The sequence below is a fragment of the Apodemus sylvaticus genome, chromosome 7 (assembly GCF_947179515.1).
Source record: "Apodemus sylvaticus chromosome 7, mApoSyl1.1, whole genome shotgun sequence".
Taxonomy (NCBI): Eukaryota; Metazoa; Chordata; class Mammalia; order Rodentia; family Muridae; genus Apodemus; species Apodemus sylvaticus.
In genome coordinates, this window is record NC_067478.1 from 13,099,828 (window position 1) to 13,126,574 (window position 26,747).

The 26,747-nt window shown below is 55.6% G+C and overlaps 1 protein-coding gene across 4 annotated transcripts; it reads right to left on the reverse strand.

Annotated features, from left to right (window-relative positions):
- Nucleotides 1–332: 332 nt before the first annotated feature.
- Nucleotides 333–20,061, reverse strand: Als2cl (ALS2 C-terminal like). Of its 4 annotated transcripts, none has more exons than XM_052187106.1 (26): nt 19,969–20,061; nt 16,263–16,391; nt 15,264–15,462; nt 14,870–14,935; nt 14,378–14,522; nt 13,776–13,907; nt 12,969–13,088; nt 11,778–11,836; nt 11,572–11,638; nt 11,043–11,245; nt 10,386–10,451; nt 9,934–10,032; nt 9,686–9,844; nt 9,232–9,340; nt 8,040–8,117; nt 7,299–7,429; nt 6,111–6,284; nt 5,910–6,006; nt 5,571–5,728; nt 4,949–5,014; nt 4,388–4,561; nt 3,544–3,586; nt 2,441–2,502; nt 2,137–2,286; nt 1,813–1,909; nt 333–1,482 (listed from the first exon to the last, which is right to left on the reverse strand). In XM_052187106.1, exons 2-26 carry the CDS (start codon nt 16,363–16,365, stop codon nt 1,414–1,416), a joined length of 2,826 nt encoding a protein of 941 aa, XP_052043066.1. In that variant the 5' UTR covers nt 16,366–16,391; nt 19,969–20,061; the 3' UTR covers nt 333–1,413. The 4 variants fall into 4 exon arrangements, with proteins under 4 accessions (XP_052043066.1, XP_052043067.1, XP_052043065.1 ...); XM_052187107.1 differs by having other exon boundaries at nt 16,263–16,388; nt 19,969–20,042; XM_052187105.1 differs by lacking the exon at nt 19,969–20,061 and adding an exon at nt 19,334–19,805.
- Nucleotides 20,062–26,747: the final 6,686 nt, after the last annotated feature.

Consider the following 26,747-nt stretch of genomic DNA (forward strand, 5'->3'; position numbering starts at 1 on the left):
ACTTCAAGATGGCTCACCAGCAAAGTATTTGTTGTATAAGCCTGAGGACCTGACATCCACCCCTGGGGCCCACTTTAAATAGCTGGGCATAAAGCTGCGCAGCTGTGCCTCAGACCCGGGGAGGCAGAGACAAGAGAGTCCCTTTGGCTTGCTGGGGAGCCAGTCTAGGTAAATCAGTGAGCCCCAGGTTCAAGGACAGACCGCTTCAAAAAAGTAAGGTAGAGAACAGTCGAGAACAATACCTGAGGTTAGCTATTGCCTTTGTATGTGCAAACACACACATGCTAACATGCACATGCCAACACACACATGAATACACATGTACACACATAAAGATGAAAAACGGGTTTATTAAAAACCCTGAATAAATAAGTAGACTGTAATTGTGGCCATCACCCAGAAACGTAAGGAGGGGAAAAAACCATATTATGAGGCAGGAGGGGGAATGAAAAGGCCCAGCAAAGATGTTGGAGACTAGCTGTGTCTCATCTCTCAGTCTTGCCTCCTGACTCCCGGCCTACGTTCTGTGAGGCGGAGTCATATCCAGCCTGATGATTCTCTTATTTCTTGGCTCTACCTGCTGGATCTAGGCAGTTATGGTATTGATGATAACAACCGTGAACTCCTCAGACTGCCCCCTTACATGAATCATATGTCATAAACCAGGAGGTGCTCTAGTCTGTCGGGGCATTAGCAAGCCTTGGATATCCCGGCTCGCTCCCACAGAGAGGTCAGAAAGTGTCTCAGGTATGTCTGCTGGCAAGCCAGGCCAGGTGACCGACTGCCGGTGTTTATATTCCGTGCCTTTGCAAAGCGTGGGGCCTGCCAAGGGCAACTGGGCAGCTCGGCATGCACCTGAGGTTTTCCTGCCCCAGGAAAAGCCAGCCTGAGCCTGAATCCCAGCTGACCAGGAGGAAACAGGTTCCCTCATGGGAAAGAGAACTGAGCAGACAGAGGCATCTGCAGCTTGGGACAGGAGGAGAGAAAAAGGAATGAGATGAACTCTGACGTGAGAATTTCCATTTCAGTCCAAAGAACTGAATGAAGCCAGATCTTGGGAAGGGCTGCCGTAAACTGGTCAGGAAGAATGATGGAGACCATCATGCAGCATGCAGCCTGGGACTGATGACTAACAGTAAGGACTGAGGCCCAGTGCAGCCAGGGTTCCTCACCCGAGATGGTGCTAATTCTGAGGAAAGGCTTATCAGAGCCCAGACCTGAGGCCAAAAGAGCCATAAGCTCTGGGATCACACTGCTGCAGTTGGTGTGTCCCTGTAGGAAGAACACCAACTCCTTTGAGAACCATCTCTCCAACCTGCCTCGATCCAGGCACTGGGGAGAAGGCGGGTAGCGCTTGCTTTGCAAAAGTCCACGGCAGGCACTTGGTCCAGAGTGGCTGGGTCACCAGAGTTCTCAAGCGTCCCTGTGGCTGAGCAGACGGTGCCCTGTCATGTCTTCCTTCTTGATGTGCTCATAAGAGGACTGGGGAGAGAGAGAGAGAGACACGCAGCTGGTACATTGGTGCCTGCTGGTAGATCTGCTCCCAACGGCGCGCATGGTTCTAAGCTCTGAAAGGCACCGCCCCACCTCCTTGTGTACACACAGCCCCGGTTCTGCAGGCAAACAGCCTTCCCTCTGCACACTGCTTGGAGCTGCAGCCTGGAGGGCTGAGGCTCACCTGCTCTGGGACAAGCGCTAGCCCTGTGAGGGCCCTTCCCATAGAGACACGCAAGGCAGGGATTTGAGCTTTTCCCACCATGGTGTCTGCAGCAGGGAAGGGATTTCCTTGGGTTCTTAGCCCTGGTCCCTCACCTCTAAAGCTGTGAGCAGGAAGCCATGGAGACCTCCAGTGTGGGCAGGGTCCATCATGTCGCGCATGAAGTGGATCTCAGCTCCCAGATGCTGGATTCTAGAGAAAATACCATGGCAACCAAGGAGAGCAGAGTGGGGAGGTCAGGGACAGACACACTCCACAGCTGGGCGGAGCAGTTCCCCCCACCCCCGCCTAGAGAGCTAGACCACTCTGAAATGGCCCCCGGCTGTATCCCAGGCTCCTTTCTGGGCTTCGACTCCCTCCCTACTCTGTCCGGTGTTTGGTGCAGACAACGTGGGAAGGGGTCCCCAGTCCCCACTCACTGAGCTCGGGACACCACGTAGATAAGCAGCGGCAACAGGTCATCCATGGGCAGTTTGTATTCGCGGCCCAGCGCCCGTGACACTGTGGCCTCAATTTCCCCGTAGGTCTTCTCAAGCACCTTCAGCTTCCCTGGAGCGTTCATTGTGGTGCTGTAAGCAGGGTGTAACTCCTGGTCAAGGCCTCGGGGCTCAGTGTTGGGAGGAGGAAGAGGAGGGACAGCACGCGCTCGCGCGCGCGCACACACACACACACACACACCCGCCCTAGGCCCTTCCATGCACTCCCACTAGGGCAGACACTCACACGATCTTCTGCAGACACTCAGTGGCCGACAGGAAACAGTTGTTCTGGACCAGAGAATATCTCTGTAACGGTGAGGAGCAAACAGGGACCCAGCTTGACACGCTCTGTCCTCGGGGTCCCTTGCCACTCACACCTGTGCCACCACTGACTTAATTACATCCCCGCCCCGATGGCTAAGAGACCCAGGACAAACCCACAGCTCCACTGAGAGCTTCATGGAGGAATTAGGCTCCAAGGGGTCGAGAGGACCAAGAGGGACAGATTATTTGATGACACGCAATTCCAAAAGCTGGTATCATGGTCTCCAGCCCCAAGGGCTTGTTGAAACCCAGGTTCCTGAGCTGACTTCTTGCTTTCTGACTCTATGGTTATACGGTAGGACTGTGCATGCATTAGGGTTAGGGTTAATGGGCTCAGTGGTAGAATTTTCACCTAGCATTGCAAAAGCGGTGGGGTCAAGAATGTGTCTCCCTAGGAGCACACAGATGCTCCTGAGACAGTGGGTGGGCTCATATGCCCTTGACCATGGCTGTCTCCTGTGGCTCTTTTTACACAGGAGAAAACTGAGACTCAGAGCTCAGGAACCCAAGCCACTACCACAGCCTGGAGAAGGGTAGAGCCTGCTGTGGAGCCTGGTGACATGGGAGTCACTTGAGACAGGAAGGAAGTCTGGGGTCTCTCCTCCCTCTCTGGCCTCTCCACAGGCAGTGGAGACTCAGAAGCTCCAGAACCACAGGCTCCTCCTCCCAGGACCACAGGCCCATCCTCCTCCTCCCAGGACCACAGGCCCCTCCTCCGCCCAAGACCACAGGCCCATCCTCCTCCTCCCAGGACCACAGGCCCCTCCTCCCAGGACCACAAGCCCCTCCTCCCAGGACCACAGGCTCCTCCTCCCAGGACCACAGGCCCCGCCTCCTCCCAAGACCACAGGCCCATCCTCCTCCCAGGACCACAGGCCCCTCCTCCCAGGGCCACAAGCTCCTCCTCCCAGGACCACAGGCCCCTCCTCCCAGGGCCACAAGCTCCTCCTCCCAGGACCACAGGCCCCTCCTCCCAGGACCACAGGCTCCTCCTCCCAGGCAAGCGGAACACAGCCCTCTCACCTGATCGCTTGTCAGCTTGAGGTCCTTGAGGGGCCACAGATGCCTGAAATTGGAGACATGAGGTGCGATGCTTTGCTAGTCTGAGCTCGGAGGACCTGTTGCTGTGTCCCCCAGGAAGGGCTAAGCATAAGCAGGGGCAAGGGAATGGGGTCACTGTGGCATTCTCGGGGGGGGGGGGTATACACTCAGCCTGAGGCCAGGAAAGCCATTGGGTCCTGGAGGAAGAGCTCTTCCACGGCTGTGTGACAAAGGAACACTAGGTTCTGGAGAAGAATGGGGCCTGAGAATGCCGAGATCCCAGCAGGGACAACCAAGCACTTGTGACATGCATGCGTCAGAGGGGCACTAAGGAAAAAGGGGGTATTAGAGGCAGTGGGGGTGGGGGAGGGCAGGGGATGCACTAGATGCGGGATGCAAACACCTGTCTGACCTGATCCCAGAGCAGCCCTCAGTTTCCCCTTCAAGACCCTTCCTCCCCTACTCTCAGTCCAAGTCCAATGGTGGGTCTGGAGGCAGGCCCAGTCAACGCTGGCTAGCACTCAGGGTAGGACACCGAGGACTGTGGGAACTAAGGGATAGGAAAGGCCAGCTCTCTCTTGGGGGGAGGGTGGAAGAATTGAGCCAGAGGGCAATAAATCTGAAGTGGCTGGTGTGGAGCTCTGGCAAAGTCTGGGGTGGGGAGTTGTGGGGGGCGGAGGACAAAGGTTTTCTCCTTGCTGGGATGATTGGGCACCCAGACCCAGTCACATCCCCAGCACTCTGTGGCGTTTGTATAGATGAGCACGCCTCGCAGTTGGGGTTGGGCAGGACCCTTGGCTGAGCCGGCAGGGAGGGGCAAGCTCACTCCTGCACGTCCAGGAACTCCAGCAGATTGGCGTCGGAGAACAGGCTGAGGTTGTTGATGCCCCCACTGTACAGTCCATCCTCTCTCTCATGGAGAAGCAGGTACAGTGTGAAGAGCTCTGAGTAGAATTTGGGCAGGATGAGAGGCAGCAGCACCTCGTGCACATGCAGGTCCCTGGGAGGCCAGAAGGGGTGGAGACGCTGCTGTCAGGGCCACCGCTGCGCTGCTGGCAGAACTGGAGTCTGTCCCGGGGACAGTTAACTCCTGCTCTGTGTGACTTAGTCTCCCCCCCACACACACACCTCAGTGTCAAGGTGCACAGGAGGTTGGAAGCCTCTGGCAACGGCTCCCCCCTCTGTGCAACTCAAGCATGAGGCAAAGATGTATCTAGCGCACCGTGGCACGGCTCCTGGGCGCCTCCCAGGACCAAGGTCGTATGTCACTGTGTTGCATAAATGGTCAATGCACCATGCTTGGTGGAGAGCAAACATGCCCAGCGCTTTCCTAAGAAGCCTTGCCACCCAGAGGGAGGCCCCAGGTACAAAGGCCCTTGCCAGGTACCTTGTCTCCATGCTCTCCTCCTCCAGGGTCTGGCCCTGGTGCTGTAGGGCAACCTTCAGCAGACCCCTGCAAACCAGTGAGAGGGGAGTGATGTGGCTGCTGCCCACGGAATCAGGACTCCACCCTCCCAGCCTCCCAAAAGTGAGGGCAGGTGGTCCCATCTCCCAGAACTGCCTGGCTAGATCTGGATTGGATGTTTGCAGAGTCTAGCCTCTCCTGCCACTGGGGGTCGAAGGCTGGAGCTACAGTGAGTGTTGGGCTGTCCTGGCACTCTGGTGGCAGCTGAAGCTCCTATCTGTAATGCTCATGGGACCTAAGTTCTACCTGGGACAGGATAGACAGAGCTTGAAATCCAGGGTCACACTCAGCCTACAGCAAAGGTAGGGTATCTATAGGATCAGGGGGTGTGTCAGGGACCAGACAGGAATTGGCCCCTGGCCAGGAGCTATCAGAGGCCCTTGCTGCCATCTCTTACACCTCTGGCCACCACTGACTCACTGACCAACCTCTGAGCCTGTACCAAACAAGATGTGGGTTAGAGCCATCGGACAGAGCCAAGGCTTGGAAAGGGCCATCCTGGGCTAGTCCCTAGGGAGTGGTCATGACCCTGGGACAGGCTCACCTGTAGGCAGCCCAAAGTTCGCAGGCATGTTGCTTCACCTCCTCCTTGGCCATCTCCTGCAGGTGTTTGTTGGACCCCATGCCTGAGTATGTGGCCTTTAAGGTCAGCATCAGGGTGCAGAATAACTTCCCCAGGGGGTGTCGGGAATTGCCCAGAGCCTGGACCCATGAGACCCAACAGGGATGCTTAGAGCCAGGGTCTGGAGTGCAGTAAGCCCAGACCAGCCTCCCGGACAGGTACACCGAGGCCCTCTGAGAACCAGGAACCCCATAGGGCTGTCCCCACCAGTTAGCACCATGCTGCGAGACACAGGAGGCCTCCCCATGCCTGGGCCCTCACCTTCTCAAGGTACTGCTTCAGGGCCTCGGGCTCGCGGTATTTCAGCAGCTCCTTTAGGATATCTTCCATGCTGCCCACGCAGTCCTCAGGATGGCTCCTGGAGCACCATGCACAGTGTCCCTTACCCATCCCCGAGTGAGTACCCACCCCCAGGAGCCTCCCTAACCCTCTCTGACCTGCACGGACATCTAGAGGGCTCACCTCTCATCACACACGTACTCCTGGGACTTGTGTAGCTTCTTGGAGCTCTGCCCGGGGAAGCCCAGGAGGGCTTCCTGCATTTCCCCAGGACAGCCTAAACGCACGAAGTCCCGGAAGGGGCTGTAGACTCCCTGCCAGCGGTTCTCCACAGGGAAGGCACCCAGTCCCAGCTGTCTGTGGTTGGGAACAGTGAGAGATGCGGATGATGGAGCCAGAGCCAGCAAACCCTCAGCACGGCGCTAAGAGCATTGGTGGGATCAGCCTGGCCCCAGGAATGGGGCAGGACGCAGAATACAGACAGCTGACCTCCAAGGAAAGAGAAGAGGACAAGGCGGAGAGAGGATCATCGCATTCCGAGACGGAGAAGAGACAGGTACGTAGTTCTGGAGCCTAAATCCAGTCTGTCTTGAATCAAGACAGACCAGTGCCCAGAAGTCCAGGCTCTCCTTGCTTTTTCCTCTGTCCTGCCCTCTCCCATAGCCTCCCTGTGGTGGATCCTGCCTTGCTGACAGGCTGAATGAGACTAGACTGTACGTCTCACAAGAAAACCATACTCTGCTGTCACCTCACAGGTATCCCACACCTGCACCCTGCCAGGCTGGGGCAGACCTCTTCAGGACCACTCTCCTCTCCCAGCTCCTGCTGTCAGAGAGAAGTAGCATGCAGGGACAGTAGGCCAACGAGTCCCCTGTGCCCCTCTCCAACCTCTGAAATGCAACCGGGGACCGTTTGCTTTAATTCTCACTTTGACCCATCCAGATTCTCAACAAGTATGGCAAGAGTCAGTCACCTGAACTGAGTTTTCCAGAGGGGTGTTCTGTTCCTATAGGAAAATACTCTGTCTGACAAACTGCTGCTAGAAGTAGGGGAATTTTACTTACCAAGTTGTTTCTTGGCTACCAGGGAGCTCAGAGACCGACCAAAGGGCACTATAACTCTATCTATAACTATATATTTATCTCTTTCTTTTAAGACCAACTCACAATCTTTCTAGAAAAAAAAAAGAAGAAAACCTAAAACCAGGGTCAAATAAGACTCACAATCCTATTTTTCGACCAGTACGGCAGCCTATGCACCCAGCCCTAGACTTCAATAGCCTCCGGCTGGAACTCTGGTAATAAGGCCTTCGCTGAGCCCCAAGGCCTTGGGCGGGAAAGATACACACTGCCAATTAGGTTGGGCTCTCACCTCTTGCCTGGACTGCTTGAGTCAGGTGGGTGGGCAGCCCTGTCCAGCACGCCCTGTACACGCAGTCCTTGATCTGTCCCATTGCTGAAAGAACCTTCCAAGGTGAAGCCACTGGGGAAGGTGACCTTGCCCTGAGGGCAGAGAGGAGAGAAGAAAAAAATGTCTGTGTGACCAGCCAGCCAGCTGTCCAGGCAAGTGTTGTCAATACTGGGCCTGCTTGGGTGGGTCAGATGGGAACATGTGACCATGTGTTCCTCCTGTCTATTCAAGGTGCTGGAATATTCTAGAAGTCTTGCCCACCTCTGCTGTGAGGCTAGGTGGCTTGGTCCAGCGGCAATTCCTTACTATGGCATCAGACCTGCCTGTCCGTCTGCATCCAAAATTATCCTCAGATTTCCAAAGGCCCAGCAGGAACACAGTTACCTTTTGCTATGTCAATTCCAGCAGGGACACAGAAAGAATGGTGACTCTTGAACAGCTGTCCAAGACTCGGGTGGGGATGTTTCTCCAAGAACACAGCACAGACACAACCAGACTGTGCCCTCTGGACAGGAGGTAAATCCTCCAGTGCCTGTCACCTTACTCTGTTAAGCCAGTACTACATGCTGCATGGCAGGGAGACTGAGCCCTTGGACACCACAGAGGCGGGAGGGGCATCCTCCTGCTGCCCTTCCTCTACCGTCAGCCCTGGCTTTGAACCTGGGACTTATGGGGTAGGGTGACAAGCGGATGCCTGCTCACCTTGCCTAGGAGCCTCAGGTCCCTGGTAAAAGTGCCTTCGTACAGAGAGTCATCGTCACATAGCAGGATGCCTGGGCCCTAGACAGGAAGGAAGAGAACAGGTGTGTGTGTGTGTGTGTGTGTGTGTGTGTGAGAGAGAGAGAGAGAGAGAGAGAGAGAGAAGGAGGAGAAAGGGAGGAGAGAGAGAGGGAGGAGAGAGAGAGAAGGAGGAGAGAGAGATGGAGGAGAGAGAGAGGGAGGAGAGAGAGAGGGAGGAGAGAGAGAGGGAGGAGAGAGAGAGAGAGGGGGGGGGGAGGAGAGAGAGAGGGAGAGACCGGACAGAAAGCAGAAAGCCAGGGCGGGTAGATACTGACCCACAGAACCGAGAACCCCCCAAGCCTTGGCCCCGCCCTCCCCAGAAGGGTTCCACCCTGTGATTCCCACCCCTTGTTTTCCCCAGTTAGCCTTAGGACTTGGCTCGTCCCCCTGGGCAGTCTACCCAGGAAGCCCCTGGATGCTCAGGAAGGGCTGGCTTCCCTGCTGCTGCCCTGGGTCCTCAGAGCCAATCAAGCACCTGCCGGGAAGCTGACTGACAAGTTCATGTTCAGCTTGCCCCTGACGTGCTGTGGGCCTACCCTTGCCTTGCCTACCCCGTTTCTTTCAGGTCTCCTCTGGTTCTTCCCAGAACCAAGTGGAGTCTAAACAAACAAGCCGTAAAACCAGGGACAGAGCCAGGTACAGCTGTTGCCCAGAGCCCCACCACATATCAAGTCCCTGGCTAGTAGAGAGGCAAGAGGTAGCCCAGGCTAGCGGGAGTTGGATTTGATCTCAGTCTGGACCGGATGTGACTGTGATGTTGGGCAGGTTCTCTCATGTGTGCCATCAATAAATGGGTGTCATTTATATGCTAAGGACAGACAAGGGCATCAATCTCAGGAGTCACTCGAAGATTCCAGAAGATGGTGAAGCCAGGGCCAGTGAGGGGTCCATGGACGCCACTGGCTGTCCCCTGGCACACCTGACTCTTACTAGCGCGCATGTGTTCAATAAGCATCACTGACTTGAGTTGCAAAAGAGGGAGAAGAGAGGCTAGAAGCGGCCTGGATCGTGCCAAAGCCAGAGTAAATGATGGCAGAGCTGGGCATCTCTTGTTACCCACCCAGCTTGGCTTTAATTCACCTACAGAGTGCCCAAGGCAGGGGCTACTACTCACGGCCATCTTGTCCTCGTGGAATGTGCCCTGATAGATGCCCGCCTGGGTGATCATGACTCCCGGACCGTGACGCTGGTCAGCCTTCCACATGCCAATGTAGCGTTCACCGCTAAGGAGAGAGGGAACGTGAGAGAGGAGGCCCAGGACGGCTCCCTTGTGCCTTCCGCGTCCTCTGCTGGTGGGGGAGGGGGGCAGACAGATTGCACTAGAAAATGAACCCCAAAGGGAAGAGAACATGGCAGAGAAGGGAGTGTCACCCTTAGGGGAAGGCATGCTGGGTGGAGCCCCCTAGAGGTGGCAGTAAGAAGCATCGACGGAGGGATGGAGGGAAGCCCCACAGAGACAGGTGACAGGTGTGCAGGACAGAACAAGACAAAGAAGCTGAAGGGGTGCACAGGTGACAGAGAGGGGCTGTGGCTTGAGCCATCCGGACCTCTGGCTTCTCTCTACTCACCTGTTCCTCTCCTCAATGCCGTAGCCACTCCTCTGGCCTCTCTCCCAGTGGCCCGTGTACGTAAAGGGCTGGGGGGCCTGCGGGGCACTGTGGAGGATGCCAAATCCGTGCCGCAGACCGGCCTGAAAATAGCCCTCGTATACCTTGCCAGTGCCGTACCTGGAGAGACGCACCTCAAGGAGCTCAGTTCTGGGGACACACCCCCGCTCCCCCCACCCCCTTCCCCCTGCAGGCCAAAGGTCACTTACTCACAGATGCCGTACTCACACATCTTGCCTTCCCGCCAGTGGCACTTGTAACAGTCAAACTTGTCCTCAGAGGCCTGGGGCACCAGGCGGACGCCAAAGCTAAGCGGGTGGTTGGGTGGGGTTGGATGTGAGTAACCAGGCTGCTTGCCTGATCACGTCCCTCTACACTACACACTTGTCCTTGTCTTCAAGGAGTCCCCCAGTAGATCTCAGAGTCCCGGTTTCCCTTACAAAAGGTCCTGGGGACACCCCTCCCCCACCACGGGAAGGAAGGCTGAGACCCACGTCCCTATTTCCGCCAGGTGCTCCGTCTGCATCTATGTGGGGAAAGGAGCTGGGCCATCCCACCACCCATTTGAGGCTTGGGAATTTGGGGGAGCCACCGGGTCACAGCTTCTCGGTGAGGCACAGCTGGATGCCTCACAAGGCAGCACCTGCCCAGCCAGCCTTACCCATGCTCCAGGCCCTGGCAGAAATCCCCAGAGTGGTTCTGACCATTGCGCCACTTCAGGGTTCCTCTGGAACACAGGAAGTCCACGGCATCAGGCCGCCAGGCCCATCCCCAGACAGCTGCATCCCCAGAGCCCTCAACATCCCTCCCTTTCTCTACTCTAGCTTCTTCCCACTAGACTTTCTGTTCGCCTAGTCCTCCCGTGAGCACGGAGATACCTCACAGAAAGTGCCCCCATTTCCTGGTACGGCTGTACAAGCAGCCTTGTGGGGCACCGGGGTACCCTTAATTCTTCCCATGGGGAGAACCCTGGAAACATTTGCATTCTCCTTTCCACTTGAACCACAGGAGTTGCAGAACATAACGTCAAGCTTTAAAAAACTCCTAGCTGGGGCTGGAGAGATGGCTCAGTGGTTAAGAGCACTGACTGCTCTTCCGAAGGTCCCGAGTTCAAATCCCAGCAACCACATGGTGGCTCACAACCATCCTCAGTGAGACAGAGTCCCTCTTCTGGTGTGTCTGAAGACAGCTACAGTGTACGCACATATAATAACAAATAAATCTTAAAAAAAAAAGTCCTAGTCAATGGGATTTCTAGCAAGATCCTTCTTTCTGATGGCGTGCTGGAAGTGCTTAGCTCACAGCGGTGGCGACTCACCTGCCGTGGGGCTTGGCGCGACACCACTCGCCCTCATAGGTAGCCTGGCAGAGACGGCCCTCACGGCGGAAAGTGTAAGCACAGGTCACCTGGCGACATTCAGGAGGCACAGACAGCTTCCGGTCTGATCCCAGCACAGGGAAGTCCTTCTTGCCACATAGGGCCTGGCACACAGCCTGGGTCACCTTCCACTGCCACTCATCCTGGTGGGTGGGAGAGGAAGGCAGGGGACATGTCATCGCTGCTGCAGGTATGGCCTAAAGAGGCCTCCCAGGGTACTGAGTCCCTTCCCTTCAACCCTGTCCTCAGGCACACTGCCCTCCTGAGGCACGGTAGCAGACGGGAGATCCTTTGAGCAGCCCAGAGACTAGACAACCCAGAGGCTACACAGGGCCTCCACTCCAACATAACCCCATTCCTCTAACACCCTGATACCCACGCCCAGGCACACCCCTGACCCGCCTGTAGGATCAGCACTCTGCCCTCCGCTGGCTTCTGATTTCACGCCCCCCACCACTCGTGCATTCACCTGGCTCTGGTGGTCTCTGGTGCAAAAGGAGAACTCGTCCTCAGGAGTGAGGATATGGAGCACATGCCTAGGCAGACAGGAGTAATCGAGCAGTGAGCCCCGTTTCTGTCCAGGAAGTGGGGCGCACATGGGAGCCTGGAGATGTGAGCGGATGTCACGGGGCACAGAGAGGACAAGTCTGGGGCACCCGCAGAGAAGCCACTCACTTGTCCTGGCCAGGATCCACCCACACCAACTTCAGGTCGAAAGTGTGGACGTTGTGGCCCTGGAAGGAGAGGCACAGGTGCTGTCCAGAGCTGCATTTACAGAGTCACTTGCCCTGAAGCCTCCAGACGCCAGCCGCAGAGCCCGGGCCTTCCACAGAGGCCTGCAGCTCCTCCTTCTTCTCTCACCCTAGGACCTGGACAGGCCTCCCTCACCCCATGTGGGTTGCCAGGGTTTTCTAGAAACACAGCTGTCCCCTGGCAGCCTCAGCTGCAAACCTCCAAGGTCCCTCTTGTTGGGGATGGAGGCCTGGGGACCGAGGCCTGGAGGCCGCAGAGCCTGAGGCGCACAGGCTCACGCACTGCCTCCGAATTCTCTGCGCTCTGAGCATCAGCTGCTCAGGCGCCATGCCCTCCTCAGTTTGCTTCACCTTTGCTCAAGTTTATCCTCCTACCAGAGAGGCTGCCCTGCCCTGAGCCTGGTGGGAAGTCCCTTTCTCTGCAAGGTTATCATCTCCCATTTGGCTCAAGCAGGCTGCTCACTTGACCCGGAAGTGGAAGGGGCTCAAGGCCAAGCCTGAGAATAGAGGAGTCTATAGGTCATAGCAGAGACAAATAAGTCCTAAGGAAACAACAGCTGAGGCTAAAACAAAAACGAACCCTTCCTCCCTTTTCCGCTCCCTTATTCCCTCCCTCCCGCCCTCCCTCCCTCTCTTCTTTCCTCTCCCCTCTCTCCCTCTCTCCTTCCTCTCTTCTTCCCTCTCCCCCTCCTCCCTCTCTCCCTCTCTCCCCCTTATTTCCTCTTCCCCTCCCTCCTTCTCTCCCTCCCTCCCTTCCCCTTCCCTCTTTCCCTCAAGTTATTGTTTTGTCAGGCATTTTGTAGCAGCAACAAGGAAAGGAACTCAGACAAGCAGGGAAGGGCTGGAAACCTCTGGTAGACAAACTGCAGCAGCAGGAGAGGGGGTTCCAGACACAATCAGAACAAGCCCCAAGCCGGGCTGCCTTCCGGGCTGAGGCGGGGCTGTGAGCACCACAGTGCCAGGGGAGCTTGGCCAAGGCCACTGGCTATGGGACAGACCCCGAAGCCTCGTACAGCTTCCTCTTGACTCCCAGTCCCAGTGCTTGGCTCTGATCCTTTCCCGTTCAGTGTCTAATCTGACCCCAGAAGCCCCACCTCATGGCCCCCCTCCTAACCTGCAGCAGGACAAGGGCATCATCGAAGAGCAGCACGCGCTCAGCCCGCATCGGGGAGACCACCACGGGGATGTCCTGGCTGTCCTGCAAGAGTCGGTGAGTAGGGACGCAGAGCACACCCTGGTGGGGTAAAGAGGGAGACAAGAAGGTGTCCGTCTGTCCGTCCATCCATCCGTCCGTCCGTCCGTCCGTCCGTCCGTCCGTCCGTGTGTGTGTGTGTGTGTGTGTGTGTGTGTGTGTGTGTGTGTGTCTTTCTCTCTCTCTCTCTCTCTCTCTCTCTCTCTCTCTTTCACACACACACACACACACACACACACACACACACACACACACACACACGCTGATGTGCCAAGATGCAGGGGGTAGGGAGGGGTAGAATCACCCCTGATCCAGTCCGAAAGATCAGCTTGGTTTCTTTCTCTGTTCTTTCCCGGGTGGGTTCCATACTGCCCCCATCACAGCCAGCAGGTTCCTGATACCCTCACCTGGTATGCTACACCCTCTGTCCCCCACGGTTATTCTGGCCTGCTCTACTCCTGGCCCAAGCCCACTGTGTCTTCTGGGGACTCTCATTCCTGCAGGGGCATTACATGCTGTGCCAGACAGTGACGGGCACGCCTAACTGGTGACACCCCCCAGAAAAGTCAGTTCTGCTGCCCGAGCCGATGGCTAAGGGTGACTGACAGCCACCAGTCCTCCTTCCAGATGGGGAAACTGAGCCACAGAGCTGCTCAGACCACTCAGCACAGCCTCACACCCAATAGGGAACAACCCCCTTCCCTGACAGTCCCAAAGCCCCAGACTCACCCTCAGCCGGCTGCTGAGTGTTTGCCACAGGGCCTGTGTGGCCTGCGCTTGGTCCAAGGCCTGCCTCATGAAGGACTGCAGGTTTTTAAACAGGGTAACTGCACGCATCACCAGCTCCTGGGCTGGATGGTTCTGTTGGGAGGACAGGGAAGGAGGGAGGGTCTGACGGACTTGGAAACAGCCCCCATCCCGGTGACGGCCACGAGGGTCCCGGCCTAGCCTCAGCCAGTCAGGCCTAAATATAAACCACAGCCCAGCTCACTCTCTTCTCTCTGACAACTCTTCTGGGCACAGGAAGGGAGCACGAAGGTGCTTCCAGATGGCTATTTCAATGACACCATAGTGTGGCCCTGGGACATATGTCCTCGCACTGAGTCAAGAATTCTATGTCTGTTCTTTGGGTGTCAAGTGTATCATCAAGGGAGAGTGGTTTGCCCAAGATTACCGAGGGCAGATTCACGGCCCCAGAGCCCCTCCCCAGGGAAGGGCAGTGTTCTCTCAGGGCCCCTCCCTATGGAGTAACTTGGTTCCCTGAGCCTGAGCCCTGATTCTCCTCTTCCCCACACCCCCACCTCCATCCCTGGATTGCTTTTGGTACCCACCTCATCAAGGGTGTCCCTGAGGCTCTGGAGGAGGAGGGCGTATTTCTGCACGTGGTCAGCGAGCGGCTGGTGGAGGTCCTGGTACTGGGAGCTCGCAGGGGACAGCAGCTGCCACACTGCCTTGTACTGACTCCTCCAGAACTCGCTGCATTTACAAACCTCTCCTACATTACCACATACTACAAACCCCTCCCCCATTCCAAGCTTTTGTCCACCTGTAGCTCCCCCCCCCCCCCCCCCGCCCTGTTGTAACCATTCTCCCAGTTTCCAGACCAGGACACCAACCCTGTACTCCATTAACCCAGAAAAAGGCTGAGCTCTCTTCCTGAGAGCTTTGCGTCCTTACCTCAGAGGAGATAGGGACGGTAACTGCAGACACTCAAGTGGGGGGTGAAAAGCACCCACCCTGCTGCTTTGCGGCAGGCTTTCCCGACTCCCCGTCCCCAGACACTCACGCCCACGCAGGGGCTACTGTGGTAGCTCCAAGCTCACCTCTTCTTCCCTGAGACCTTCTGAAAGTCTTGCACCACCACACAGTCAGTATAGGACTTGATGTACCTACGAGCAACCCAGGATCACCTTGAAGGCCCAGCTCCCAGTGCATGCTCAGCCCCTCCCCTCTTGGGGGATCCCAGATCCCACCCACTGAGCAACCAGAATCCTGATGGTCCAGGCAACTGCTTGACACCCTCAAGCCGTGACCCAACAGTTTTATCTCATAGGCCTGGTTCAGGTCTGAGCCTATACACCTGCTGCCAAACCAATACCTTAGCCCACAGGAGACCCACTCCAGCTGACCCTTAGGACCAAATAGCAGAGATGGCACTCTGGCACTGTGGCCAATCAACAGACTGCCCTGACATGGGGCGGGCATGGGGCATCTTACTCCACGTGGGTTTGTAAGACGAGGTCAGCATCTCTCAGTAACAGAACGGCCTCCAGATCCAAGGAAGATGGGTGATACAGCCTCTGCCGCAGCGAAAGCAGGCTCTGCTCTGTCACGTCCCACAACCGCTGGGCACTGTCATGCAGCTGCTGCAGAAGCCGAAGGCACTCTTTGCCACAGGGATCTGAGGGTTCCGGGTCTGTGGAAAGCAAAGCCACCCTGAGCTGGCCTTGCTGGGTGGTCCTGTAGCTCTGGGCTGCTCAGGACTGCACTAGTACCCCCACAGAGCTCCTGGGGGGGGGCAGGGCATGCTGGGGTAAAGGGCTGAACCCGGAGTAATTAGGGTTGTATGCGTGCCTCCTTCTTTTTTCAGATTTTGTTTTTTTGAGACAGGGTTTCTCTGTATAGCCCTGGCTGTCCTGGAACTCACTCTGTAGACCAGGCTGGTCTCGAACTCAGAAATCCACCTGCCTCTGCCTCCCAGAGTGCTGGGATTACAGGCGTGCGCCACCACCGCCCGGCTGTGTGTCTCCTTCTTAACAGGACGACCCTAATCATTTTGGGGAACCAAGACTCCTAGCTCCTCTGAGTCTCTGCCTCTTCTCTTCAGACCCAGATACAGAACATGAAGTCTTCAAGGTCACTCCCAGCCATCTGAGAGATTCACAAACAGGTTGTGAGAGAGGAACACACCTGCCCAAGGTCATCCCAAGGGAGACCCCCCCAGGTGGAAAGCCTTATGTGTCCTGCCTTCTAATCGGGGCTTTCCAAAGTATCCCAAGGAGCTCTGTGTGGGAACAGGGAGTGAGGCAAGTGGGACACATAGACCTGTGGTCCTCAGAAGCCATTTGGGAAAGCAACAGCCATCAGAAGATGGCATTGCCAGCACTTCCACTTGAGTTTGAGAAGGCTGTCTCAGAATGTCTGACAAGGGAGAAATCGTTTCCCCCTCGAGGCCCTCCTGTGCTCTTTTCCTTCCCCACAGAGGCCTACACTCACCAGCTGAGAGCAGAGGCTTCAGGATAAGACTGATGATTCGATCAAGAGTCGTTGAGAAGACCTCCTCCAGCCGGAGCAGGTCGGCCTCCTCAGAGGTACACATAGCCAGGGTATGGGACACTCGACCTACTGGGTAGGAAGGACACAGGTCACAGCCCAGAGAACATGGCAGGGGCACAAATATCCTCCCTAGTTCCCAGAGGTACGGCCCAGAACCATCCGCATCAGAGTCAATCAGTGAGCCTAGCTTCCCACAGAGAGGAGGCCTATTCCGGCTACTGACACTGTCCTGCTCTCTGACGGAGGGGGGTGGGGAGGTGGGGGGTGGGGTTGGGGCTCTGGAGAGAATAAAAGCTGAAAACTACCAAGGGAAGCCTCTCTTCCCACCCAAAAGCTTGTGTTCTTCCGGCTCAGTTTTGGCCTGCTCAGATACTACGTGAATCCAGGCACGTAGCGGGGTAACTACCTCGTCGTTCTTTGTCCTGGACATCTTTCCACTGAGAGGGGAAAGGCCCCACTCAGGAACTCTGTAATCTTTGGGGCAAGGGACTCACATGCTATCAGAAGAGCTAAACAATACTCTGATATCCAGGCTCAGGGTCCTTGTCACTAAATAAGAGCTCAGTAAACCAGGAGAGATCTGATACAACAGCAGTTTGGAATCCTCCCGGTGACGCCACAGGGGAGACAAGAGACCAGCAGAGCGCAGTAGGGCACATCCCGCACTGGGGAGGCAGAGGCAGCAGGATTTTGCTATGGACTTGAGGGCAGCCTGGGCTAAGACTATGACCTTGTCAGAAAGGAAGGTAGAAAGAGAAGGAGTGAGGGAAGGGAGGGAGAGACAGAGGGAGGGAGAGAGGGAGGGAGGGAAGGGAGGGAGGGAGGGAGGGAGGGAGGGAGGGAGGGAGGGAGGGAAGGAAGGAGGAAAAGCAGCAGGGAGAAGACAGCACAGAAGCAGGAGAAGTAAAAGAAGGACTCATTGGAGTGCCTGCCCCGCCCGTGAGGATAGCCCGCCTTCATGGGCCATTGGACAAGCCTGATTTTCCTCAGTCAACCTTGAAGATCATGGAGAGTTTCAGAACAAGGCAGTAGAAGATTCAACATTAGACTCAGCAAGACAAACCTGGTGACAGGTGACAGATGGGGCCAAGCAGTGAGAAAACTCAGCATGGACAGGAGCCCGGCTCCTCTCTGTCTATCCCCCCAACCCCCGGCCAGACTGAGCAGTTTGGGTGGGTCCCACTCAGGAGCAGGGTCACTGGGTTAGGTCAGATGGAGCCTTGAACTGTTCTGCCCTAACTGAGGGATCTTCTAAGCCAGCATCAACGCAGCAGCCTCCTGACACGAGGTAGGGGGAGTGAGGACATGTCTGAACCTATCCCACTGTCTTCGGCGCTGTCTTTGGCCCTGCTCAGGCAGAGCCTCCCAAAGCTGTCTCCCTTTGGCACGGATGTTCATCTGCCCGAATGGCTGACCTAAGAGAGACGCCTCAGGGTGGAGTTAAAGAATCTTCACTCTGCTTTGTCCTGACACTCTGAAAACTTTTGAAATTAAGCAGACTGGGGTGGGTCAGAAGTCATCAGGGTGGCCAAGGATGGGCAGGTAGACCCCAGCAAATGTTAAGGGGGGCTCAATCTTCCTGAAGGCACCCCAAATGTCACAGGAGCATCACAGGTCCCTGGCAGAACCTAGGACTCAGGAGCATCAGCTCCAGGACAGAGCAGGGCGGGGACCTCAGAACTCTGGCTCAGACATTCCTGCCCCACCTTTCCTGCTGCTGCTCTGCTGCGTGGGGAGAAGGAGAGGCAGGAAAAGGAAACTGCTAGAAGCCAAAGCAGCAGCAGCCATCTTTGCTGATAGTAAACGTAGTGCCTCCCTTCCCCCCAGACCCACACAAGCAGAGGGTGGAAGGGGAGACTCGGGAGCCTCTGGCACAGTTTCCACTGACCATGAGAGCATAGCTGAGGGACCTAGACCTCCCTGACCCTCAACCGTGTTTCCAGACATCAATAGAATGGAAAGTCTATTTCTGTCACCTTGAGCTACCCTCACACACGTCACCTGCTGTCCACAAGAGACCCATCTCAGCCTATGACGTCCCAGCTTACCCGTCCCTGGTCCTCTCTGAAACAGAGATCTAACTAGATCAAGACATTTCAAACTCTTGGGGTTGCCCCCTCAAAAGAATGAACGGTAGACAGACGCTTTTTCTGGCATGGAACCTGGTCCTTGGGTTCCGCATCCCCAAACATCCCAGAGCAGAGACTGGACCTGGGTAGATCCAACAGACCCAAGTTAGCAGCCACGAACTCTATAGTAGCACCTTTTAGGTCTGTGGTCCCAGAAGGATTTCCACCCCCAGGAAATCACATCGCCCTGAGGAAAGGGCAGACATCAAGCATAGAAGGTCAGGTAGCCTGGGAAGGCTGTGCCTGGACTCTGATATAGAAGCCTCCCAGCTAGGAGCTCTGGGCTCCTCTAGAAGTGGTGTTGCGAGTATAACAGGCCAGACACGTGTTTGAGTAGCAGCAAGAGTATTCTCCTCTCTCGCCCTGGGCACAGCACCATCCCATACCCCTCTGGGCAACAGCGTGGCCCTCCTCATGGTCTCCATCCTGCCAACTCCAGGGTCCTTAGTGGCAGGCTGTGCCAAAGGTGAATTTGAGGCATGGAAAGTCCAAGAGGGTCTGGAGATACTACCTGCGGATCAGGCGGATCAGGCGCAGAGCTCAGACCCAGGCCCCTGACTCCCAGCCCCAAGTGGCTCAGGGGTGCTGGGTGACTCACTGAGGTAAGCAAGTGCATTCCCGGCAGGGCCCAGCCTCCCTCCTCATCCCCGGGTAGACTTGATGCTCACAAACAGGCAGGGTGAGGCCAAAAAGTTAAGTTGGGTGCACAGGTGACACAGCTACTGTTCTTGTGGCCATCTAAACAGTAGCTGGACCTCTCCTCTGCGTTCCTGGCCTCCGTCCACAGCAGATCGATCCCAAGCAGGGTCACTGGGGCTTTCCCTACCCTCCCCCAGTCCTGGCCCCTCAGGCCCCTAAGCCGCACCCTAGCATGGCACTCACTCTGGTATTTCCTGGTCTGGAGTGGCATGGACCTTATTTCTGCTGTGGAGACCTTTTCCTGGGCTATGCTGGAGGCCCAACTAATCAACCTACACGCCCGGTGGGCAGTGGGGAAAGTGTCTGCTCCAGACAAGTGCACAGAACTGTCACACCGGCCCTCCAGCCTTCAGCCCCGGTCTCTGCCTCTCCCTGGGTCCGAGCTTCTTGCCCTACATGCATCCCAGTCTCTGCTTTAGCTTCCCCTTCCTCGGCCTGCCATGCGGCCAGTCAGTCCCGGGAGTTGCCCAAACTACGCTGCTCCAACATTCAGATATCCGTCTTGGCTCCTCCGAGGCAGGCCACACCACCTTCTCGCCTTCTCTGTCAGTCCTTCCGCCCTGACCAGCCAGGTCACCTGCTCCTGGCAGCCTCTCTCCCTCTGCGCGCTACCCCTGCACCCGGGTTCTGGCCTGCGCTCGCACTCTGCACGTCTGCAGGGGGTTGGACCCCGCCCTGCGTTTAAATCGGGATCGGGAGGAGGAAGCTGAGACGGAAGATGGAGGGCTCGTGACCATGGCAGCGGGAGGAGGCGAGAGCCCCCACCCGCCGCAGAGCTCGTGGGGCGGCGGACCCCGCCCACCGACGCGCGCCCTTACCTGCGCCGTGCGCCGCTGAGCCCCGAGTGGCCGCTGCGCCGCTCCGCGCCGGGCCACCCTCCCTCTCCGCGCCCCGCCCCGAGGTGTTGCCGGCGCGGGGGCGTCTCCGAGTAGGCGGGGCGCGGCCTCGGAATGTCCCCGAGCCAACAACTCTCTCCCAGTACCTCTCCCGCCGGACTGCGAAAGCTCTATTCCGGTCCGCGAGCTTCCCATGATCGCACCCTGGCTGTCTTTTCGCCTCTTATCTCCTTCTCCCGGTCCGAGGACCGCAGGCAGTGCCTGAGCCACCCCGATTTTCTTACCCACCCACTCAGCCCACGCTGTAGCTCTGAGACCTTGCCGACCCCAATTGGGTCACCGGGCTCCCCACCCTTATCCCCGCACACCCGCGAAGGAGCCCTGGGTAGATTCGGGAAACTTGTTGCTTAGAGCAGTCGGCCATGATGACCAGCGGCCCCTTGAACTGGGCATGCTTCGGTAGCAGCTACTGCTCTGTGTGACCTTGAAGTAGGCCCCCTGCATTCATTCCGGGTACAGCCTGAAGCTGTCCAGTTTCCTGTGCCAAAGCCTTCGACCTTGGAAAGAGCAGCGCAGTTCCAAACCAAACTCTTGGAAGGAGGAGGGACCATGGTTCAAACCTGTAACAATGAGCCCTGCTGTCCGGCTGCCGGGCTCGCGTTTGGCCAGCGAGCAAGTCACCCCTCCACCTGCAGCGGCCCCGGCCCCTAGGAGCTGACTAGTCTGGCTGAGCACAGAGAGAGGCCTGGGGAAGAGACAGCTGGGAAAGAGAGCAAGGAGAGTCCACCTGCCCCCTACCCAAGTTTTGGACAGCCTCCCTGCATTCTGCTGGAGAGAAGAGAGACTTGTAAGAGTCTCTGAGAAGGGGCCTGCCAAACTCAGCAACCCTGGCTCGCCCGGGTTGCTTTTTGGTGAGCATTTAAGGTCGGCCAATATGCCCTACAATGGCAAGCTCTGCGTTTGTTGTCCACTAACCGGTTCCACCACGGTTGGTAACTCTCAGTCACCCCCTACCCCAATCTTGGTCTCCGTCGTTAAGGACCCTCCCCCAGTCTCTTCCCTCCCCACTTGGCCACTTGGCCAAGACATCTCCTTTCTTCCTTCCTTCCTTCCTTCCTTCCTTCCTTCCTTCCTTCCTTCCTTCCTTCCTTTCTTCCTTTCTTTTTTCCTTTTAAATATTTTTAAGGTAAATGTATTACATACAGGTTCTCTTTTTTTGCATGTATGATGTGTGTGTGTGTGTGTGAGAGAGAGAGAGAGAGAGAGAGACATATTTGGCTGTGTTTATTTTTGAGACTCACTGGCCTTCACCTAACTACACAGACTAAACTGACTGGCCAGCGAGTCCCTGCCTGTCCCTGCTTCCCGGGTGCCGGGATTACAAGCATACACCACCACACCCGGACTTTTAATGTGGGCTGTGGGGATCATGCCTACATGCAAGTGTGGAACTGACTGAGCTGACACCTCAGCCCCAGCTCTGCTGCTTTCAATACTCTTTCCCGCGTGCCCTGCCCCCACCCAGGGAGCCCCATTCCCGGAGATGCCCACTTCTCTAATCCTGCCCCTGCCTGCCTGCCTCTTTTTGGTAGGCAGGGCAGGCCGTGAGCTGGAAGGGTTTGGTTTTGTGCCAGATGCCTGAGTCAGCCCTTTCCTTCTCTCGGCCTCAGTTTCTTCATCTGCACAAGTGTCTTGGGGGGGGGGGCAGTGCTGTCTAGGCTCTCGACAGGAAGGAAGAAAGCGGTGTCCCAGCATCCTTCGTGAGATGTGACTCCTGGTCGGGGGCTGGTTACTGAGCCCTGGGCTTGCTCACCCACTCGGCATCCCCACTCCCTGTTTTATTATCTGCCACCACGAGGCAAGGCCTATCCAGCATCTCTTCCAGTTAGTCCTTGACTGAGGACCGGATTCTGCACCCCGCCCCTGGTAGTACCCAAAGGACAGGATCTACTGACTCCCTCACCCTTGCCCTTGGCATCACAGGGCTCCTGTTTCAGATCCTCACAGATTTGCACATGGCATGCGCATACGTGCAGTTCCCCATGTGAGACGTGGGGCAGGATATGCACTCAGCTGGGTCACCTGGGTCCTCCACCACCGGAAAGGCGGGGCCCTTGGGCTACGCATCTCCATGGTGGTAGGTCCACTGATGGACGCTTGTGCATCCATGTACAAGGACATAGACTGACGGCACACAGACACACACGGAGATGCATGCGGAATGCAAGGCACTCCCCTACACACCAGTGTCTTAGTACATAAGGCCGAGTTCATGCACATACAGGTCTGACCCAGGCTGGGCTCAGCCCTGAGCTATTCTGGGTCGGGCTTACGGCCAACAAGTTCAGGGAAAGCCAGCTCCCAGCACACCCAGCTGCCGCGTCACTGGCCCCCGGCTATCTAACCCCCACCCCCACCTCAGGCTAAGTCCATGGTGGCCTGGATCCCAGCCTGGCTCTGTGACCAGGATGGTGGAGGGTTCTCCAAAGCTAAGCCTTGAGTCCCATTGTATCAAGCTCTAGGAAAGAACTGTCCACGGGGTCTCCCTACCCATAGCTTCCAACCCAGAGGCCCTGGAGGCTGTCTTTGGTCCCCACAGGAAATCCATCAGATATAAAAACAGTACAGTGCGGACAAGTACATCTGCCACCACACGGAAAGGGATGCTCTCTTCCAGGGAGCCAGAACTTGCCCACTCCAGCCTTGACGGGCCCACCTGGCAGGGCGCAGGGGCATGCTGAGGGGACCTGGTAAAAAGCCGCACAATGCCAGGGAGTGTCAGAGCCCTGAATTGGAGGCAGGAGACTGAGTTGAGAGTTGCAATTTCTGAGGACTGAGGCCAAACACAGCTCCTCCCCGGGATTCCTTCCTCACTAGAAAACAGGATAGATCTGGCAAGATGGCTCAGCCAGAAAGGGCAAACAGGAAAGTGCTAGACAGCCTGACGACCAGAGTTCAGTCTGGGAAACCTATATGCAACTACAAAGAGAGAAACTATTCCACAAAGTTGGTCTCTGGTCTCTACATGCATGACATGGCTCTCGGTACACACACACAGATACATAGACACACAGACACACACACACACACACACACACAGATACATAGACACACAGACACAGACACACACACACAGACACACACAGATACATAGACACACAGACACACACACACAGATACATAGACACACATACACACACAGACACACACACACAGACACACAGACACAGACATACATACACACACAGACACACCACACACACAGACACATCACACACACAGACACACACACACAGAGATACACACACACACACAGAGATACACACTAATAAATTAAGGGCTGTAGGGCATGGTGGCACCTGACTTTGACCTAGCACTCTGGAGGCAGAAGCAGGTAGACCTCTTTGAGTTCAAGACCAGCCTGGTCCACACAGCAAGCTCCAGGCCAGTCAGTGTCACATAGTTTTTCCTCAAAGGAAAAAAAGAAAAAAGAAAGGAAGGGAAAATGGAGGAGACAAAGTCAACAAAGGTCAGCATTCTGACCATGATGCATGTAAGGTTCATTTTCACTGGAAAACTGAAATGTCCTAAATTTCTAACCATAGAGCACTGGCTGACTGAGGTCTACAGCTTCGCTTTCACCCCACAGAGCCTTCAACAGTGGCAATAAAGTGAAGACTAACATTCAGTGACGGCCTGACGTGGACCTGTCTTACAGACAAGGACTGATGGTGAGGTAACCAGCTGTGGGCCAGAGTTCACAGCCGTCAGCATCGTTAAGGTTTTGGTGGGGTTTGTTTTGGTTTGGTTTTGGTTTTGGTTTTTTATTTTTTGTTTCTTTTTGAGACAGGTCTCATGGAACCCAGGCTGGATTTGAACTCCTGATCCTCTATCCACCTTCCAAATGCTGAGTTTAAGCTTTAACAACTACAGATGTTATATTTTTTAAAAATGCAATGAATTTATAAGAGAAGTAATTTGAAAGCTTAATTAAATTCTCTTACATTAACTACGTTTTTTAGATTTTGAATAACATCCCACTTTCCCCAACTTTTCCAACTTCAGAGGGGGGAAAACAAAAAAATAAATAAGTAAGTTTTCAAATGCTGGTGGGTTTTGTTTGTTTGTTTGTTTTTGTTTTTTGTTTTTTGTTTTGTCTTGCTTTGTAGCCCTGGCTGCCCAGAACTCACTGTGTAGACCAGGCTGACCTCAAACCCACAGTGATCCTCTGTCTCTACTCCTATGTGCTAGGGTTATAATCGCATGGCTTTTAGCGTCAATTATCAGATGGTATGTCTTATAAGTTCATAGCTTTTTTTTAATTTTATTTTTGGTTTTTTTCGAGACAGGGTTTCTCTGTGTAGCCTTGGCTGTCCTGGAACTCACTCTGTAGACAAGGCTGGCCTCGAACTCAGAAATCTGCCTGCCTCTGCCTCCCAGAGTGCTGGGATTACAGGCGTGTACCACCACCGCCCTGCTAGTTCATAGATAGCTTTTATACTTCATTGGTTGTTGACACTTAAGACTACTATACTAACACTCTTCAGATACCCTGCTATTCCAAATTGGATTTTGAAGCCTATAAGACAGTATGGCAGTATTATGTGCCCACATACGTGTGTGTGTGTGTGTGTGTGTGTGTGTGAGAGTGTGTGTGATAGGAGAAGGAATCTAGGGAATGTGCATTGGACAAAAAGATTTGGATTCAAAGGCCAGTGAGATGTCACAGGGACTCATCAACTCTGTTAAAGGCCCTGTCTGAAGTCAGCCTGAGCAGCACAGTGAGACCTAATCAAGACATGAGAGAGAGAGAGAGAGAGAGAGAGAGAGAGAGAGAGAGAGAGAGAGAGAGAGAAAGAGAGAGAGAGACCCTGTAGGGATATAGTGTGTGTAGTGTGTGTGCTTCTCTCTCTTCTCCTCCCTCTCCTTGCATTTATTTTTATTTATTTTTGCAGTGCTGGTGACTGAATACAGGCAAGCCCTCTACCACGGAGCCACAAGTCCAGCTTGCCCTACTTTTTGGGGGGCAAACAAGACAACATACTTTAATTTTTTAAATGGATTTATTTTATGCGTATGAATGTTCTGCCTGTAGACTTCAGGAGAAAATGTCTGGGACTGGAGTTGAGAGCCACCCCGTGGATGCTGGGAATCAAACTCCAGACCTGGTCAAGAGCAACAAAGGCTCCTAACCGCTGAGCCTCTTCCAAGACAAGGGGCTTTGAACATCCACATCCGCACCCTCCCTGGGCTGAGCAGCAGTCCCATGTGTCCTGCTAAGGTGAGTGGGCTTTCAAAGCCCACAGTCACTATATCCTCCCTTTTCCCCACCATTACCCTGTGATAGCCTCTGGCTCCTTATTCCCCAGGCTAGCACTCAAAGGCAGCTGAGGGTTCACTTGGGCAAAGTTCAGTCCTGCCTCTCTAAGCCAATGGTCTGACAGTGGTTATCCCTGCCTCCCTCACCCGCCCCCACCCCCTGCAACCCTCCCCCACCCCTGCCATCTGAGTGGCTTTCAGTAGCCTGGCCAGGCCTAGCCTGTGGCTGGAGCTTGGGGAAGCAGGAGGCAGAGACCTGCTGCTGCTGCTGCTGCTGCTGCTGCTGCTGCTGCTGCTGCTGCTTTAGTTAGAGAAGCATTCCAACTGAATGGGGGAGAGTGTGGTGGGAAGGGCTTATCCTGTCATGTTGTTTTGGGCTTTTATTCTGTTTCTTGCTTGCTTTGGATGGAGCAACCCCTAGGTTTTGCCAGCTACTGTTGGGACTGGCTTCGATGCGCACCCCAGGCCTACAGTCCTTTTCAAACAGCAGCTGTTTCCCTGGCTGCCCTGTCACCTGCAGTCCCCGAAGGGTACCTGGCCTCTGTCCGTTCTATCTTATCCATCAGTGGCACATCCAGGATAGAGCCCTGTGAGACCCAGTAGGATGGGCCTGGCTGAGGAGTGCCCCCTTCACACAGCCTGGCCTGGCCTCCACATCTCTCACATCTTGGTGACAGAAAGATGCTGGCCTGCTTCTCCTAGCACTTGGGGAGCGGGCGGCTGATAGAGGAAGGAGGGAAGGAGTGGGAATGTGAGGTGGAGAATGAATAGGAGTTCCTACCCTTCTCTGAGGCCGCAGCCCCTCCCCTGGGTCTCCACAGCTGCTCGGACACTTCATCCCTGGGCACAAAATGCTCCCACGGGGTTAGGCCCACAGTGCAGTGTAGAGGACCAACTTCAAGGACTTGCTAGAGTCAAGGCCCAGGCTATATTGCAGGATATTTAACAGGGCCAGAAACTGATCCTCCAGGGATACCTGACCTCACCCTGTGGAGCAGAAGTGTCTTCCACAACTCCAATGTATGGCCAGCTCAAACTATACTCTCCCTGCTCCTCCATACCCTCCCCCCTCCTTCTGCTTTGGTGTCCAGGGTGACCAGAGCTGCCTCTGGGCAAGAAGCCAGCCCAGAAAGTCCAGGATATCCCTCAGTGCCTGTCACCATGGCAACATGCCCGCTCTGCCCCCTCCCAAGTCTAGTACCATTTTTCCCCCAAACTCAGGACGTCAGAATGGGAAGGGCTTCCTAGATCATCCGATTTCAGCCCCTCCCCTGTCCCAAGTGGAGAAACTGAGGCCCAAGGGAGAAGGAACAGGGTGGGGAGTGGGGGGGGTATATGTTGGTCAAGGACCTACCCCTAAACATTTCCCTCCCTCCCTCCCTGCTCCCCCTACCTCAGTGTCCTTGGGGTGGGGTGGGAGGTCTAAAAGTCTGATTGCCTAG

Bases quoted from the DNA above. Each gene is read 5' to 3' on its own strand.
- Als2cl (XM_052187105.1), bottom strand. From the start codon at position 19,361: ATGCCACTCCAGACCAGGAAATACCAGA. The intron at 13,908-14,377 runs GTGGGTACCAAA...TCCTCCCAACAG, and splicing joins TCAGGGACACCCTTGATGAG to AACCATCCAGCCCAGGAGCT. The intron at 3,587-4,387 runs GTGAGCTTGCCC...CTCCAATTTCAG, and splicing joins GAGTTCCTGGACGTGCAGGA to GCATCTGTGGCCCCTCAAGG.